The 19,115-nt window shown below is 44.9% G+C and overlaps 1 protein-coding gene across 3 annotated transcripts in view; it reads left to right on the top strand.

The window, feature by feature from the left end:
- Window positions 1–4,966: 4,966 nt before the first annotated feature.
- Window positions 4,967–19,115, top strand: part of GRAMD1B (GRAM domain containing 1B) — a 123,354-nt gene continuing 109,205 nt past the window's right edge. Inside the window, exons 1-2 of one of the 3 annotated variants that reach the window (XM_059867285.1) lie at window positions 4,967–5,039; window positions 5,212–6,040. In XM_059867285.1, the coding sequence (XP_059723268.1) occupies window positions 5,679–6,040 (362 nt within the window). In that variant the 5' untranslated portion in view covers window positions 4,967–5,039; window positions 5,212–5,678. Of the gene's footprint in view, window positions 5,040–5,060; window positions 6,041–19,115 lie in introns of those variants that run through there. The other 2 variants (XM_059867287.1, XM_059867286.1) reach the window with 2 other exon arrangements.

Below are 19,115 nucleotides of genomic sequence, written 5' to 3'. Positions count from 1 at the left end.
TGCCCCAACGCTGGGGAACTGCTCCGTGTGCTGGGCTGCTGGAATCACATCTGACAGCTCCTGGAATTCTGGGGGCTGTCTGAGCATCTGGGGGCTGCTGCTGTGCATGAGGGCAGAGCTGGAGTGCCTGCTGAGGGTGGTGCTCTGTGAGCAGCAATCCATGGCTGGGAGTCTTCCGCGGCTGTGGCTGACATGGGAATTGTGTCTTGTGAAAGGGAAGGCACAATGAGATATTAATCTCTAATAATGCCTTCTAAATACAGCTTAACTCTATAAATTAACACCTGAGAAAGGCCTCTTCCCCATCTCTTCAAGTATTAAAATGGGCAGGGGCCAACATGTGGTGGAATATTTATTAATCAAGTTGTGGCTCTGACAGCAGAGATTGGACAGATTGTCACCCACAAGGCTGGGGGTGGCGAGGCTGTGATCCCAGCAGGAGCTGAGAGCTGCTGCTCCCAGTTTTTTGGGATGGCTGCCCTCCTGTGATGCACTTGGCTCTTGTGGGCACTGGGACTGCAAGGATGTGCACACCAGCTTTTAATTCAGAGGCCAAACCCCAGATAAATTCAAATTCTATACCAGAAAGAATTGATAGAATTTATCCAAAAGCTGATTTTCCCACTGACTGGAGTTTTAATGGAAATATTGCACCGAGGAGGGAAAAGCTGAGGCAAGCATGAGCCTGAGCTGGAACTGAGGAGTGGGAAGAGGAATGTGTGAACCTCGGGCTGTTGTTGGTATTTCCTGCCTGTGAGATTTGTGTGTCTGCCCGGGAACAGTGCAGGGATCAGGTGTCACCCAGCCCAAAGCAAAGGCTGTGCTGCTCAGGGGACAGCAGCAGCTGCTGGCAGGGGGGGCAGAGCTGGGGGGCACCGAAATCAGAATTTGCTCAACACTCCCTGCTTGCAGCAGGTTCTCAAATTGGAACAGAGCTCATCTAACTGAATGTGCAAAGAGCAGAACGGGGCTGAAGTGCCTGCCTGAGATCCAGATCCACACGCAGCACGTGTTCTTGCAGAAGGAGGTTAGAATGTGAAAGTAAAGGTGGGTAAATGTATCAGGTTTTCATTCAAAAATCATAAAATTACCCCAGAATTTTCACAAAAACATCGCCCAACCACCACCACCAAAAACCCCAAACAAACAAACAAAAACCAGAAAACCCAAATAAAAACCAGAAAACCCCACAAAACCCCAAACAAACAAAAACCAGAAAACCCCACAAAACCCCAAATAAACAAAACCCAGAAAACCCAAAAAAACCCCACAAAACCCCAAACAAACAAACAAAACCCAGAAAACCCAAACAAAAACAAAAACCCCACAAAACCCCAAACAAACAAACAAAAACAAAAAAAAACCCAAACAAAACCCAGAAACCCCTACAAAACCCCAAACAAACAAACAAAAACCAGAAAACCCCACAAAACCCCAAACAAACAAAACCCAGAAAACCCAAAAAAACCCAAAAAAACCCCACAAAACCCCAAACAAACAAATAAAAGCCAGGAAAACACAAAAAACAACCAACCAAACAAAAACAAATACCCAAACCCAACAAGCCAACAAGCAAAGAACTCCCTGCATGTTTTTGAACTTTGGAAAATCAGAATTTTGACCGAGCAGGGTCATGCCTGAGCTGCAGGTTCCTCGTGCAGAACCTGCCACTCTCAGCTGTGTGCACAGGGAGGGAAATGATTGGAAAATGATGTAGAACTATGGGAAAAAGGGGAATTCTGCTGGAGTTCTTCCCAGGCTGGGAGTGCTCCACTCTGCCTGCCTGGCCTGGCAGAGCCCCTGCAGCCAGACGTGGTTTGAGTGACTCGGTTCAACTCCTGAAGAAGCTGAAATGTATTTCCTGTGCTTGAGAATAACTGCTTTTAATGAATAAAATTGGGTTTTTACTGTGTGCTCAGTGCCAGCTCCTCCTCTGTGTTCACCTCCCCTTCTGCCACCCCTTGAACCCACGGGACAGCCCTTCTGGAAAGGTCTGCCAAGGAATCTGGGCTCATCTTCTTCCTTCAGGGAAGGGATTTCAATATTTTTACAGCTTTTTCTTTCCTAATTGCTTCATTTGCAAGCCCTTTTCGGAGGGCCCTGGAGCACCCAGAACATCTGAGGAGGAGAAAGGCTGTCCATCAGCCTGGAGCATGGAGAAGATTTGTTTCTGGAATAAACCCATCATTAGCTGGGTGGTTGAACTGCAGGAAGAGTCACCAACTGAGCCTGGGGAGAGGGTGCTGGGACAGAAATAGTCCTTGCTCAGGCTGGAATCTCTCACTCCGGGTCAGGTGCTGGAGCTGGCTCCATGGCAGAGCTTCTCTCTTTCCCCAGAGCATCAGGCAGGTGCCCGGCATCCCCTCGGGATAAAAATGTGCCGGGAATGCAAATGAGGATCGGGCACTAATCCCTGGAGTGCTTGGAGTTAAAGGGGCAGCGCTGGTGAGGAGAACTCCGGGCATACAGAATTATTCCATGTGTAAAGAAGGTGGGAGAAGGTCTTTAATCCAAGTGAGCTCCTGGAGTTGGGTGGGGATCAGGGTGAAAAATCAGCCTGGTGACAGCAGCAGCTTTTCCTTGGGGAACAAAGTGGTTACCAAAGCTGCTCTGGGCCAAAGCAACGTGGAGGAGTCTCCTGTGGGTTAATTGGACAATTGCTGTGGGTATTCTGAGGGTTTGCAGTGCCCACCGTGGGTTAATTGGACAATTGCTGTGGGTATCCGAGGGTTTGCAGTGCTCATTGTGGATGAGTCTCCTGTGGGTTAATTGGACAATTGCTGTGGGTATTCGAGGGTTTGCAGTGCCCACCATGGATTAATTGGACAATTGCTGTGGGTATTCTGAGGGTTTGCAATGCCCACCGTGGGTTAATTGGACAATTGCTGTGGGTATCCGAGGGTTTGCAGTGCTCATTGTGGATGAGTCTCCTGTGGATTAATTAGACAATTGCTGTGGGTATTCGAGGGTTTGCAGTGCCCACCATGGATTAATTGGACAATTGCTGTGGGTATTTTGAAGGTTTGCAGTGCCCACCGTGGAGGAGTCTCCTGTGGGTTAATTGGACAATTGCTGTGGGTATCCGAGGGTTTGCAGTGCCCATTGTGGAGGAATCTCCTGTGGATTAATTGGACAATTGCTGTGGGTATTCAGAGGGTTTGCAGTGCCCACCGTGCTGAAGGATCACCCCAGAGCTCAAGGATCACCCCAGAGCTCAAGGATCACCCCAGAGCTCCAGCTTTGACCCCCGTTTGCACTTGTGGCTGCAATTAAACGAGGCTCTTGTGCAGCTGATGAAAGATTCCACGGGAGACCAAACTCCTGAATGCATGGATCAAACCCTCATGACAACCTCCCCAGGACTGCTCCTGCCCTCCCCCGAGCAGGGAGGGGGCTCTGTGGAGGTTCACATTCTCTGGGTTAAAATTCAGGAGTGGTGCTGCGGGGCTTTGGTTGCCAGAGCCATGGGAAGAAGGTGAAATGTAATTTTTGGTGAATTATGAGGTAGCCAGGAATGCTTCAGACCGTGTGGTGACAAGGTAGAAACCATGGCAAGACGTGGGAGAAAAGGGATCAGAGAAGATGCAAAGCTACCCATGCAGACAAGATGCCAATATTTGTACTACTGGCATTTTGTCTGAACTGTCGATTTTTGTTTCTTGGACTTTAAAAGAAAAGAAGAAACCACATTTCTCTGAGTTTCCCTTTGTAAGTGGGTGTTTGTGGAAGGCATTCTGTTTGTGTGTGTGCACCTGGTGCATGGATACCAGGGTGACAGATCCTCCAGAAATCCCTCTGAAGAGCTGTCAAGCTATTAACTTACAGAATGAGCAGAGCAAAAGGGACAGTGCAGAAATTAAATATAGCACTTGAGCATTCAAACTGCTCTGTCATTTGATTGAAATGTTTCCTTCCCCTTGTTCCTGCTGCTATAAATTTTCCTTTCCTGACACTCTGGCTCTGTCCTAGACGGCAGTTTCTGATGTTCAGAGTTCCTGTGAAGTTTATTTTCAAACAAAACCGAGGCAGTCCGTGCAAGAATAACTATTTTGATTTGGGTTGACAAATATTTTCTAACCTGAAGCTAATATTTTTAAAGGTTCAGGCTGTTGAACAATGAAAACTGAAGCTGTGTCAGGTTGATTTAGAGATGTTTTTGTGTTGATTTTTTTTCTTTTTTTGAGAGAGAACACGCTTCAAATGCACACAGCTGAGTTTTAGTCACTGCCTTAGAGGATTTTAATTTTATTTTTTTAACATGAAAACAGGGCCTCATGCAGGATCAGTCAGCGAAACTCAGAGGACACTGATGGAGAATCTGTCACAACATTTTTCCTGATTTGATTTCGCCACCAGAATTATGCAAGCCGTGTCCTTTGGCCGCTGCTCGGGGTGTCTGAGCCTCGCTGCAGCTCCCTTGGGGTGCGGATGCCTGAGAGTTTGCCCTGCTGCGCCTTTGTCCCGCTGTGAAAGCCGCTCTGCACGCGTGGCTGTCCGTGTGTGCTGTCCGTGCGCTCCCGCACCGCGCCCCCTCCGTCCCCCACGGGCCTTTTGGAAGCAGCATCACCCCAGAGAACTCTTTGAAATCAGTTTTCACTCGGTGAAACTGAGCTGAAAGCCCGACCAGTTCTGCCGCCACCTGCTGCTGCTGCTGCTGCTTTTTTGGCTGTTCCTCAATCCCCCTCCTCCTTCGGCTTCTCTGCGTGCAGCCAATGGGGAACAAAAAAAACCCAAACAAAAACCACCCAAACAAACCCAAAAAAAAAAAAAAAGAAAAAAACCAAACCAAAACGACAAAAAACTCCAAATAAATAACAACCAAAAAAACCCTAAAAGAACCAAAAAATTATTGTGAAATTATTGTGAAAGAAGGCTGCAAGTCAAAGCTCGCTCGCTGCCTCCCTCTCGGGGCGGGCTGGCTGAGCAGGAAGGTGGGACAAAAGGGACAAAAGGGACAAAAGGGACAACCCAGCGCAGTTGGCTCCTCCGGGAGGCTCTTCCCTGTCCCTCGCCCTCTCCCCCGCCGGATTTGGGGCTCGGTAACACAAACCCTGCCTGTCGGGATTAGGAGCGCGGTTACACTTGCGACAGCTGCCCGCGTGTCTCCCCCGCTACAGAAGCAGCGCAAGCTGCTCCCGCTGCTCTTTCTCGGCATTTTTATCGAGCCTTGTTCCTCCCCTCCCTCTGTTTCTCTCTCTGCCCTCCCCACAGCTCCACGCCGCTCCTCTCCATGCTTGCCTCGTCTCTCGAGAAGAACCACAGCCGAGTTTTCCCTGAGCAGCCCCGGGAGACTTTTCCTTTCCTGAGCCAGCAGAAGGCAAAGGGGGGCTGGGGAGGGCAGCTGGAAGGCGGCCAAGCCTTGTGGCAGTGCTGAACCTGCTGGGAGAGACAGCGGGCAGGGGAGGGACTTTGTGTAGAGGAGAGAAGGAGAAAAGAAACTTGAAACTGGCTTCCCTTGTGACATGTGTGTGTCCCGGCCATCCCCTCCCACCGCGCTGGGAGCTCAGTGAGAGCACGTGAAGAACATGAGGTTTCCTGCTTGAGAGGGAGGGCAGCGCCGGGGAGAGAGGGAGGAGGAGGAGGAGGAAGGCGAGTTGTGGCTTTGTGGTGTGGTTTACGCCGAGATCAGAGCTACAAGTGCCGGGGGGGGGTGGGAGCAGAAGGAGAAAGGGCGTCTGATGCCAGCTGCCAACATGACAGAAACGCTGCAGCTCCCGGCGCTGCGGGTCCCCGAGCAGCAGGTGCTGGAGGGCGGCTGCGCCTGGTCCAGCTCGTCCACCCCGACCCTGCGCAGGAAGCGCTTCAAGATGAGGCGGATGAAGAACGTGCAGGAGCAGAGCCTGGAGGCCGGCAGGTACCAGGAGTCTCCTTCCTCCAGCAAGGAATACCTGCAGCTCCCATCCATTGAGATCACCCCCTCCAGTGACGAGGACACCCCCTGGTCCAACTGCTCCACTCCCAGTGCCTCCCCGCGCCGCAAGCGCTTCCTCCTTCGGAAGTGGCTGCGCGTCCGAGAGAAGAAGGAGTGCAGTGAGAGCAGGTAGGTCCTCTGCCCGCTCCCCCTCCCTGCTCCCGAGGTGATGCTGCCCAAAATAGGCTGGAAGGGTCTGGTGTTCCCCTGGATGTGGCTCTTCCCGGACTTTGTCCTCGCCTGTTGGCTGGAATGTGGCACGGCGTTGGTTGGATGTGCTGGTGCCAAAGGAGAAGGCCTGGGAGCTGTCTAGGAATGGCAGGGCAAGGCTCTGTCCTTGCTCGTGGTCCTCCAGGTGACCCAGAGCCAGTGGGTGAGAAGATTTAACCTCGCTGAGGTGTCCTGAGGAGACCTGGGAGAGAGGAGTGACCTCTCTGCTGTAGCTCATTAATTTATAAAGAACTCTCACCAATAAATGTGTGCCCCTGAGGATCTGATAATTCCTCTCAGCAAGTTAGCACTGAAAAACATCTCTTGGTTTAGGAAATATTTCTGATTTTCACAGGTGTGGGAGTGATGGTGCCAAGCCCTGCCAGTGTTTTTGGGTGATGCTCATTCCTGCCACTGAGACTTCCCTGGAGATCCTTAGCTCAGTACTGGGACAGAGAGGGGCCAGGAGGGGACACCAAGCAGCCCAGTAGGTCTGTGTGTCAAGGTGGCTGGGCTCAGCCCCTGGCATCTTTCCAGACCTGAAAGTCACGCAGTCCTTTGGCTGGAAAGGGCACAAATCACTCCCAAAGGCCTCCAGGAGCCTGTCAGCACCGGGAGTGAATGCCCAGGCATTGTGTTGTGTGGCCACGGAGATAAAGCTGCACCTTATGTAACCCTCTGCAGGGCACCCCACGTGCTGGGCAATTAACTCTTCCTTCAAAAATCTACATGCAGGGCAATTAACTATTCCTTTACAATCTACAAACACTGGAAATAACTCTTCTTTGCAATCTACATGCACTGGAAATAACTCTTCCTTTACAATCTACATACAGTGAATTAACTCTTCCTTTACAATCTACATACAGTGAATTAACTCTTCCTTTACAATCTACATACAGTGAATTAACTCTTCCTTTACAATCTACATACAGTGAATTAACTCTTCCTTTACAATCTACAAACACTGGAATTAACTCTTCCTTTACAATCGACATGCACTGGAATTAACTCTTCCTTTACAATCTACAAACACTGGAAATAACTCTTCCTTTACAATGTACATACAGTGAATTAACTCTTCCTTTACAATCCACATGCACTGGAAATAACTCTTCCTTTACAATCTACATACAGTGAATTAACTCTTCCTTTACAATCTACACACAGTGAATTAACTCTTCCTTTACAATCTACAAACACTGGAATTAACTCTTCCTTTACAATCCACATGCACTGGAATTAACTCTTCCTTTACAATGTACATACAGTGAATTAACTCTTCCTTTACAATCCACATGCACTGGAATTAACTCTTCCTTTACAATGTACATACAATGAATTAACTCTTCCTTTACAATCTACAAACACTGGAAATAACTCTTCCTTTACAATCTACACACAGTGAATTAACTCTTCCTTTACAATCTACAAACACTGGAATTAACTCTTCCTTTACAATCCACACGCACTGGAATGAACTCTTCCTTTACAATCTACACACAGTGAATTAACTCTTCCTTTACAATCTACAAACACTGGAATTAACTCTTCCTTTACAATCCACACGCACTGGAATGAACTCTTCCTTTAACAATCTGCCTTTCCTGAAGGCCCCAAACACTCGAGACACTTTAAAGATTTCTCCAAGAAATCGATCTAAGTTTATAAATCCTTAGGCTGGCTTAGGGTGGGCCAAGTTTTCTTCCACGGTTTGCAGCTCCTGTGCAGCTCATCTCTGGGGCTGTTTTTCAAGGATGTGCTGCACTTCCAGAAAAAGAGAAACCTTTCACATTTCTGCACCCACCAAACCACACTGACTCACTGCCTGCTGTGGTGCTTGAGTGTTCACAGGGCAGAGCTTTGAATACCCACTCTGATTATCTGATAATTTTTTCTTTCATCAGGTCCCTTTAGCAAGGTCATTCTGTCTGCTTATTAATTTTTAAAGAACTTTCATCAATAAATGCATGCCATGGAGGATCTGTAATCCCTCTCAGCATGTTAACATTGAAAAACATCTCTTGGTCTAGGAAATACTTCTGATTTAGGAAATATTTGTGATTTAGGAAATATTTGTGATTTAGGAAATATTTGTGATTTAGGAAGTGTTTCTGATTTAGGAAGTGTTTCTGATTTTCACATAGTGGTGGTGCAAGCAGGGATTCAGGCACAGCCCACAAAATGGGAAAGACAAGGCATGAGGCACGTGCTGAAGTGTCAGAATATTGAAGTTGTGGTCACAAGTTGAGGATGAAGGATCCAATCTTTCAGCTGAAGGATTTAATTTGGATTTATTGATGGTGAATGAGTTTCAGGCAGGCCAAGATCTGTTTATTTTGGTGTGAAGGTGGAAGAAAGAGCTTTTCCTTGTACATTTGTCCTTTACAAATGTTGCCATGCTGACAACTTCCTTCTCATTGATCCCTGAGGGGTTTTGGGTGATGTTTCCCAAGCAGTGACTGGAAGGAAGGGTGGGTGGCTGAGGTGGCATTAGCACACCAAAGGCAGCCTGGCACCTCCTTTCTTCACCTGCTGCAGGTTCCATGACAAACACGGGGCTCAGATGGCATTTTCCCTCCCTAGGCCAGGTGGAAAAGCTGGATTTGGTCACGGGTGCTGAGCCTGGCAGAGTGCAGGGGTCAGCCCTGGGCTCTCCCACCGCAGAGCAAACTGCCCAGAGGAGCACGTGAAAAACACCAATCCCTTGGTTTGAGAATCTTAAATAATAAAGTAATACAATAATAATAAAGTAATAATACAATAATAAAGTAATAAAATGGTTATAAAGATAAAATTGGAGTAATAAAAATTTGGACAGTTAGGATTAGGACAATACAAGACAATAAAAACAAAGAGTTATGGACCAAAATCAGCCTGGAAAAGGACCCCCGTTAACAGGGGATTAACCCTTAACACCAACAGCCTGTTGCACATTCACACAGCTCATCCATGGTGCATCAATTCCATTCACACCCAGGATTCTGTCTGGGCAGGGTCAGCTCCTTCCTCTGGATCCTGAGGGTGTCATCCTGCCTGAGCAAGGCAGGAAGAAGTTTGTTTCTTCTGTTAATGGAGGAATAAATTCTCTTTCTCTGAAAGATTCAGGTGTCCTGTGGCTATCCCAGTGGGAGCACCTCATTCCTCTCTTTTAAAAAAAAGTATCTTACCCAGCACAGTTTCTATTTTAACATTTTGTTATAACCTAAAACTGTATTTAACACTTCTTAAGAAAATGAACACAGCATCACTTTCTGCCATAACACATGTAATACTCAATTGAAAATTTGCAAAAAGCCAATCACAAACCACCCATTTTTCACAAGCAGAGCCTGTGGGGAGCCGGCCATGGAGAGGGTGATGAACCCTGAGGGGTTTCTGGTGTTCATGTGACAGAGACCTGGGGTAAACTTTGCTGTGCCCCCGGTGAAATGTAACTTTGGCAGGGCAAGGGGCTGCTTTCTACAAACCAGAAATTGTCTGTTTGCTGCTTTGGCAGGGCCAGAGAGAGCCCCTGCTCTGTCCTGTCCTGCTCTGTCCTGCTGTGCCACTGCTGCTGGTGACAGATGCTCCCAGTGTCACCTCTGTGCTCTTTGAGGGCAGCAGGGACAGCTGTGCTGAGTGTCACCCTGTTCTTCCAAGTTCTTCTAAGCCCTCTGATGTTTGCAGTCTTGTAATGAAGTTTCTCATGTACTTTGATGTGAATAATTATTGGTTTACACTCTTTTCTGGAAGAAGAAAAATGTAATAGACAATTAGTTTGTCCAGTGTCATTGGAGAAGTAACACTTCCATCCTCCAATCCACTGTCACTTTTGAAAGCCTATAAATATTAGAGTCAAAAATTAAACTGTCCCTCCTTCTTCTCTGGGTAATTGTGAGCTTTGTTTACCTGCTGGGTCCCTAAAAGCTGACAGAGCAGGAGGGAGAATGTTCTTTTCCTTCTGTGAAAGCCCAGGGGGGCTGGGGGAGCCTTTCCTGCCCCTGGCCCTGTTGCTGTGGAACACGACAGAACCCAGGTGCACACTGCTGCTCTCCAGATGGAGAGCAAAAAGGGAAGTTTATTTTCTGACTCCAACATTTAAAGTTTTCTAAAAGTGACCCTGGATGGGAGGGTGACAGTGCCACCTCTGCAGTGACACTGGACAAACCAGCAGTCCATCAAATTTCTCCTCCTCCATAAAAGAATGCAAAACAATGAGTTATTTACAGAAAGTGTGTGAGAAAGGTCTCTACAAGAATGTCAACATCAGCAGGCTCAGAAAATCCTAAAAAATCAGGGTGACATGGCCCTGCTGTGTTCAGGGTGAGAGAGCAGGAGGGAGAATGTTCTTTTCCTTCTGTGAAAGCCCAGGGGGGGCTGGGGGAGCCTTTCCTGCCCCTGGCCCTGCTGTGTTCAGGGTGACAGAGCAGGAAGGCCATTCCTGGGGGCAGGACTGTCCCTGCAGCGTGTCCTTGTTCATGGAATGATGCTCCAAGCCTCAAGGTTGCTGCACAGATGATAAACAGGATGGTTTTTAATGAGGGATGCAGACAGCTCCTCCTCTGCCCCTCACCCACCGTTTGCCAGCCAGGTAATGAAGTTATTTACCTTTATAAACCATGAACCCTGCACACAGGCACACACTTTTATTTTTATTTTTATTTAGACCTGCTGATGTTTCTCTCTCCAGTCTGGTGGCATTTTGCTGTGCATGCAGCCTGCATGCATTATTGATGTGGGCATAAGGCAGTGGGTCAGCTTTAATTTGTTATTTACCTCTCCAAGCCAGCCCTGCTTGTAATTTCAGGACCTGCACGTGATTTTGGGGCAAGAATTGCTGAGGAGATCATTCAGGCTTCAATTTAAGGCCAGCTCTCCCTTTGGCCTGAGAGCAGGACTGGCTAAGGATGAAGTGTTGGTGCTGCAAAAGGTGCAAAAGTTGTGGATTTTGTTGGAGCAGTTTGTGCAGCAGCTCTTGACGCTTCTGCAGATGAATTTCCTCAGGCTGGGAACTCTGACACTCACCGTGGATTCACCCAAAAGGAAAGACTTGTCTGAGTCCTAAAATGCCTCTAACACATTAAAAATGAAGTGTATGATGAGAGGAATTCCATGCCAGCTCAGAAAAGTGTCTGTGCTGAGGAGCTGGAGGTTTCTGAGCTGCCAGCTACGCAAATGTGGAGGTTTTTAGATGAAATCCTGATAACTTATCTCAAAATGTGGAACAAATGAGGGGAACTCCAGCACTGCTCAGCACTGGGCTCTGAGGCTGCTTCCCTTCACTTTCTGAGGTAAAAAAAATCTCCTTTTTTTCCTTAAAAAGCTTTCTCTCCATCCCTCTAGTGATATCAATTAGTTAACAGTGAATTGATTTGTTGGAACTCGAGCTAAAATTATTGACAAATTGGTGGCTTGGATGATTTGAATTGGCTCATAAAGGTAAATGAGCCTTTAATTTCAAGTAGCCCATCGTGCGTTTGCTTTCCTTAATTAAATTGAAATTCACTCTGAGCATTTCTGGGAATAAACTAATGGTCACTGCCCTTTTTCTGACTTCAGCATGTGTGGAAGACATTGTGGGATTTTCTAGAGGAAAAATCCTGAGTGATGAGGTTTTTTTATTTTTTTTTTCCTTAAGAAACTGCTGATGGTGAAAAGTAAAAAAAAAAAAAAAAAAAAAAAAAAACCAAAAATCTGCAAGTTTAAGGTTTTAGATCTTCTTCTGGAAAAGTGACCCAGGTCTTTGGGGACATCACGGAGGAGTTTCCTGGTGAAGAGGGAGCTGGGCTGGGCTGTTTTGGAGCTCTGGGCAGCCCCGGGGGGGTTTGGTCCCTCTGTTCCGAGAAGTTGCAGAATGAGCAGCTCCAAATTCTGCAGTTCTCAGTTTCTGCTGAACTTCCACCTTCCAGCTGGGCCTCGAGGGGAGGAAGTGGGGCTGCTCCTCCCTGAGCAGCACAGCCAGGGCTGGGCAGTGGCTGTGCTCTGGGCTGGCTCAGTTCTGCTGAAATTCCTATAAAAATCTCATTTCTGTGCAGAACTGGTGCCTGCGCTGGGATCTCATCACGGAACAGGAAAATGCTTTTTCCCCCATTTTTGCTTGTAGCTGGAGCTGTTAATTGAGGATGTTGGGAAGACAGGTGTCTCATGGGGGAAGCTGTTGGTCTCTGAGGGAAGCAGCTGCTCCTCCCTGCCTTTGGTGGCTCTGGAAAACCCACGAGCACAAACCTGAGTGGTGTGATTTTATTTATTTATTTATTTTTGGCCATTCCATTCATTTTAATGGTCATTGCCCTTCTTCTGACTCCGACATGTGTGGAAAACACTGTGGTGTTTTCTAGAGGAACAACCCTGAGCGATGAGATTTTCTTCTTTTTCCCCTAAGAAACTGCTGATGGTGAAAAGTGAAAAACCAAAAATCTGCAAGATTCAGGTTTTAGATCCTGTTCCATGATGGAAAAGTGATCCAGGTCTTTAGGAATATCTGGGTTGTTCTTTGGGAATGTCTGTGTGGATTTTAGGTATATCTGTATGGTTCTTTAGGAATGTCTGTGTGGTTCTTTAGAAATATCTGTGTGGATTTTAGGAATATCTGTGTGGATTTTAGGAATATCTGTGTGGTTCTTTGGGAATATCTGTGTGCTTCTTTAGGAATATCTCTGTGGTTCTTTGGCAATATCTGTGTGGTTCCTCTTCTAATCCAAAATTTCAAAACACACAAATGATGGCTTGGTAGCAACTCAGCATTAATGTAACTTTTTCATTTTTGGACCTGCAGGTTCGAATGAGGCCTAAAGCACTCCCAAAAAAAGTATTTTATTTTATTTTATTTTATTTTATTTTATTTTATTTTATTTTATTTTATTTTATTTTATTTTATTTTTAAATTATTTTATTTTATTTTATTTTATTTTATTTTATTTTATTTTATTTTATTTTATTTTATTTTAGTATTTTTCTTCCCCAGCTGCTGCATGCCTGTCTCCTGGGGGTGCTGGTGTGCTGCTTCTTGGGACTGCAGACTTTTTGCCATTTGTTTCTGGCAGTCTGTGCCAAGGGACTGTGAATTCCACCAGCCCTGATTTTTTTTTTATTTTAATTTTTTGTTTTTTTTTTTTTTTTTTTGTTTTGTTCTGTGTTTTATTTTGTTTTGTTTCTTTTGTTGGTTTTTTGTTTGTTTGGGTTTTTGTTTGTTTTTTTTGGGGTTGGGTTTTTTGTTTGTTTGGGTTTTTTGTTTGTTTTTTTTAGGGGTTGGGTTTTTTGTTTGTTTTGGGTTTTTGGTGTTTTTTTGGCTGAACCTCACTGCCTTTGTGCAGTAGTTTGTGGTTTTCTTTTAAAATATTTGCCTTGCAGTATTTGTGTGGTTTAGGGTGACCAGTCACCCAAGAGTATTCAAGAGGAGTGATTTACAAACAGCCCGCACTGAAATGCTGTTGATCTTATCTGCTCAGCAAATATTTGCCTTTGGGCCATCTGAGATCCTGCCCTGCCTGCGGTGGAATTTAACAATAAATTCCCATTTTCCTTCTCTCGGTGCCTTTCCAGGGGTTCAGTTTCCAGCAGGAGGACAGAGAATATTCCGCTGGTGGTGTGTAAATGCGGTGTTGGTGAGAGGGCTTGTCCGGCCCCTGGGAGGTTGCTGCTGATGTTTTCTTTGTGAAATGATGAGGTGGGAGGAGAGGACGCGGCCACGCTGCCCCTTTTAACCCTTTGCAGCGAGTGATCGATCAAAAATAGGGATATTGATCTGGGACAGGCATCCAAAAACTCTGTGAGAGTTCAGAGTTAGAGAGTGTTAGTTATTGTGGGATAACTCCCAAATACACACCCAATTTACAGGTGATTACAGAGCCCTTTTATCTGTACAGGTATTGAATATCCAAAGTGCAAATACAAATATTCATAGCTCTGGTACATCCCATTCCCAATGTGGATATTGATCTGGTACCAACATCCAAAAACTCTGTGAGAGTTCAGAGTTAGAGAGTGTTTGTTTATTGTGGGATAACTCCCAAATACACACCCAATTTACAGTGATTACAGAGCCCTTTCATCTGTGCAGGTATTGAATATCCAAAATACAAATTCTAACTCTGGTACATCCCATTCCCAGTACGGATATTGATCTGGGACAGGCATCCAAAAACTCTGTGAGAGTTCAGAGTTAGAGAGTGTTAGTTATTGTGGGATAACTCCCAAATACACCCCAATTGACAGTCATTACAGAGCCCTTTTATCTGTATAGTATTGAATATCCAAAATACAAATACATATTCATCACTTTGGTACATCCCATTCCCAATGTGGATATTGATCTGGTAGGATATCCAAAAACTCCCTGACAGTTTAAAGTGTTTGTTTATTGTGGGATAGCTCCCAAATACACACCCAATTTACAGGTGATCACAGTGTCCATTTATCTGTGCTGGTATTGAATACCCAAAATATGAATAGATATTCATGACTGGTACACCCCATTCCCAATGTGGATATTGATCTGGTACTGATACCCAAAACCTCTCTGACAGTTTAGAGTTAGAAAGTGTTTGTTTATTGTGGAATAACTCCCAAATACCCAATTTACAGGTGATCACAGAGCCCTTTTATCTGTGCAGGTATTAATTTACAGGTGATTAGTGCCCATTTATCTGCACAAGTATTGAATACCCAAAATACAAATTCTAACTTTGGCACATCCCATTCCCAATGTGGATATTGATCTGGTATCGATATCCAAAAACTCTCTGACAGTTTAGAGTTAGAAATTTTGTTTATTGTGGAATAACTCCCAAAAACCCAATTTACAGGTGATTACAGAGCCCTCTTATCTCTACAAATACTGAATTTGTATCCCTGACTGGCAATTGTCAATTATAATTTATTTTTTTTAAACAGCTGACACTGAACCCAAAGCCTTACAAGTAAATGGGTTAATTAAACAACGTGGGTACAAAATACTCATTGGGAATTCTCACTAACAGCTGGGAATTTTTTTGGATAATGCCCCAAACTCTTTCACTGGTCCCATTTCCAGCCCACAGCTCTTTCTGTCCTGTTTCTTCCCCCATCCCACTCATCCTTCACTGTGGAAAAAATTGAAATTCCTTGGATTAAAATTCTGCCAAAACCGCCTGGAGGCAGAGAAGCACAGTGGGTTTCTCACCCCCACCTGGAGGGCACAGGAGTTCCAGAAGGTTCTTGGTGTGCAAACGTTGGCCTGAGTGCCTGACCTTTGTGAAATTGTGATAAATATCTTCTGCTGAGCTCTGAAAGGCTGCTCATGCAGAAAATCAGAGATCCTGGCTCTGCCTCATCCCTCAGAGACTGAAATCTCAGAATAAAACGAGACTTTTCTGCCTTTTGAAGTGAATGTTCATAGTATAAATCTGGTTTATAGCTCAGAACTTCCCAAGTGCAAGAGAGATATTGAAATAATTAAGGCAAAACCAGCAAAATTCAAATTTGCTTCAAACAAAGCGTGTGGGATCAGAACACCTGGGTTTAGTCAGTAAAAAATAGCTTTTTGTACTTGGGTTTTCTGGGTAAATTGTGTGCTGGAAGCAGCATCTTCAAAGATTTAATTGTTAAAGGCCTGGTTAATCTGTGCTGAGGATTTTTCCTCATTTTCTAAACTAATAGCTAACGAGTTTGTGTGAGAAATAAGGAAAAACCACAGGGCACAAAGCTGGAAGTATTTTTATTGTCTTGGAATTATAGGAACACAAGGAACACCCTGGGCTTGTGCAGCTGAAGATTTAAACCTTGTCCAAATTCAATTTAGACCTTTCCCAAATTCAAGTTTAAACCTTGTCCAAATTCAATTTAAACCTTTCCCAAATTCAAGTTTAAACCTTTCCCCAATTCAAGTTTAAACCTTGTCCAAATTCAAGTTTAAACCTTGTCCAAATTCAAGTTTAAACCTCATCCAAATTCAAGTTTAAACCTCATCCAAATTCAAGTTTAAAGCTTTCCCAAATTCAAGTTTAAACCTCCAAATTCAAGTTTAAACCTTTCCCAAATTCAAATTTAAACCTTTTCCAAATTCAGGTTTAAACCTTGCCCAAATTCAAGTTTAAACCTTTTCCAAATTCAAGTTTAAACCTTGTCCAAATTCAGGTTTAAACCTTTCCCAAATTGAAATTTAAACCTTTCTCAAATTCAAGTTTAAACCTTTCCCAAATACAAGTTTCTCACTGCTGAGCCTAGAAATGAAGATTTAAACCTTTCCCAAATTCTAGTTTAAACCTTTCCCAAATTCAAGTTTAAACCTTTCCCAAATTCAAGTTTCTCACTGCTGAGCCTAGAAATGAAGATTTAAACCTTTCCCAAATTCAAGTTTAACCCTCGTCCAAATTCAAGTTTAAACCTCGTCCAAATTCAAGTTTAAACCTTTCCCAAATTCAGGTTCAAACCTTTCCCAAATTCAAGTTTAAACTTTGTCCAAATTGAAGTTTAAACCTTTCCCAAATTCAGGTTTAAACCTTTCCCAAATTCAGGTTTAAACCTTTCCCAAATTCAAGTTTCTCACTGCTGAGCCAAGCAATGAGAGAATCAGTTTTGCTGATTTCCTGAGGGTTTTATCCAGCTTTTTTTGCCTTTGTGCGTACAAAATTCTGCCTGAAGACTTTTTTTCCTCGTTGTTCCTCAGAACAAATCCCACCTTCCTTCATCTCCCGTCATTATCCCATGTTGGAAATTGTCATTTAACTGCTCCAAAGGAACACTTAATAGCAGGTTATCCTCAAATGGACTGAAAAACATCACAAACAACGGGCTCTGAGCATTTCAGTGAATTTAACAGCCTCACTGCCTCCTAACCAGAAGGCTGAAATGATTCCATGTGGTGGGAGAAGCTCCCAAAGCTTTCTGCAAGGGACAGGGGGGTGAGAAGTGATTTTCCTGGGAGTTTTTAATTGCTCACAAGCAGGAGCTGAGGTGTTGAATTCCAATGAGCTGCAGTACCTGGCTGCTGTTAAATTTTAAACCTTCCTTTGGAATGTGAACTTTATGGGCTGGATGGAGAGGAAGAGGTCTAAGGTTCATTGGAGCTGCCCCAGGGGGAGTTTGCACGTGCTGCTCCCAGCCCTGCTGGCCTGGGACAGTCTGGGAACTCTCCCTGGTGAGTTTGGGTCCATCTGAACTGAATTGGGAAGGTTTGGTGGGAGGGTTTTCTATGCAGAAATGATAAATTAGAGAAATAATCCCTGCTCTTCCCCAGCCCAGTGGGCCACAATGAAGCTCAGAAATGCAAAAAAAAAATATATTTATTTGCTGCTCCCAGCCCTGCTGGCCTGGGACAGTCCGGGAACTCTCCCTGGGTGAGTTTGGTCCCATCTGAACTGAAATGGAAATTTTGGTGGGAGGGTTTTCTATGCAGAAAGAAGAAATTAGAGAAATTATCTCTGCAATGCTTCCTCTGATCAAAAAGGGGAATTCTTTGGCAGAGGGCAGATGTGGTTCCCTCTGTACTCTTCCCCAGCCCAGTGGGCCACAATGAAGCTCAGAAGTTTAAAAATATATTTATTTGCTTTTAGGAATGCATTGCTCTTACCCAGCTGTTGATTTAAGTGCAAGAAAAAGCTTTATTTGCTTTATTTGCTGCTCCCAGCCCTGCTGGCCTGGGACAGTCTGGGAACTCTCCCTGGGTGAGTTTGGGTCCATCTGAACTGAAATGAGAGGTTTTGGTGGGAGGGTTTTCTATGCAGAAATGATAAATTAGAGAAATAATCCCAGCAATTCTTCCCCAGCCCAGTGGGCCACAATGAAGCTCAGAAATGCAAAAAAATATATTTATTTGCTTTTAGGAATGCATTGCTCTTACCCAGCTGTTGATTTGCAGCTCAGAAGTGCAAGAAAAGCTTTATTTGCTTTGTTTGCTTTATTTGCTGCTCCCAGCCCTGCTGGCCTGGGACAGTCTGGGAACTCTCCCTGGGTGAGTTTGGGTCCATCTGAACTGAATTGGAAATTTTGGTGGGAGGGTTTTCTATGCAGAAATGATAAATTAGAGAAATAATCCCTGCTCTTCCCCAGCCCAGTGGGCCACAATGAAGCTCAGAAATGCAAAAAAAAATATATTTATTTGCTGCTCCCAGCCCTGCTGGCCTGGGACAGTCTGGGAACTCTCCCTGGGTGAGTTTGGGTCCATCTGAACTGAAATGGAAATTTTGGTAGGAGGGTTTTCTATGCAGAAAGAAGAAATTAGAGAAATTATCTCTGCAATGCTTCCTCTGATCAAAAAGGGGAATTCTTTGGCAGAGGGCAGATGTGGTTCCCTCTGTACTCTTCCCCAGCCCAGTGGGCCACAATGAAGCTCAGAAGTTTAAAAATATATTTATTTGCTTTTAGGAATGCATTGCTCTTACCCAGCTGTTGATTTAAGTGCAAGAAAAAGCTTTATTTGCTTTATTTGCTGCTCCCAGCCCTGCTGGCCTGGGACAGTCTGGGAACTCTCCCTGGGTGAGTTTGGGTCCATCTGAACTGAAATGGAAATTTTGGTAGGAGGGTTTTCTATGCAGAAATGATAAATTAGGGAAATTATCTCTGCAATGCTTCCTCTGATCGAAAGGGGAATTCTTTGGCAGAGGGCAGATGTGGTTCCCTCTCTGCTCTTCCCCAGCCCAGTGGGTCACAATGAAGCTCAGAAATCTAAAAATATATTTATTTGTTTTTAGGAATGCATTGCTCTTACCCAGCTGTTGATTTGCAGTTCAGAAGTGCAAGAAAAAGCTTTATTTGCTTTATTTGCTGCTCCCAGCCCTGCTGGCCTGGGACAGTCTGGGAACTCTCCCTGGGTGAGTTTGGGTCCATCTGAACTGAATTGGGAAGGTTTTGGTGGGAGGGTTTCCTATGCAGAAATGATAAATTAGAGAAATAATCTCTGCAATGCTTCCTCTGATCAAAAAGGGGAATTCTTTGGCAGAGGGCAGATGTGGTTCCCTCTGTGCTCTTCCCCAGCCCAGTGGGCCACAATGAAGCTCAGAAATTTAAAAATATATTTATTTGCTTTTGGGAATGC

This window comes from Haemorhous mexicanus, chromosome 24 (assembly GCF_027477595.1).
Source record: "Haemorhous mexicanus isolate bHaeMex1 chromosome 24, bHaeMex1.pri, whole genome shotgun sequence".
Taxonomy (NCBI): domain Eukaryota; kingdom Metazoa; phylum Chordata; class Aves; order Passeriformes; family Fringillidae; genus Haemorhous; species Haemorhous mexicanus.
This window is presented reverse-complemented; position numbering and strand designations above follow the sequence as displayed.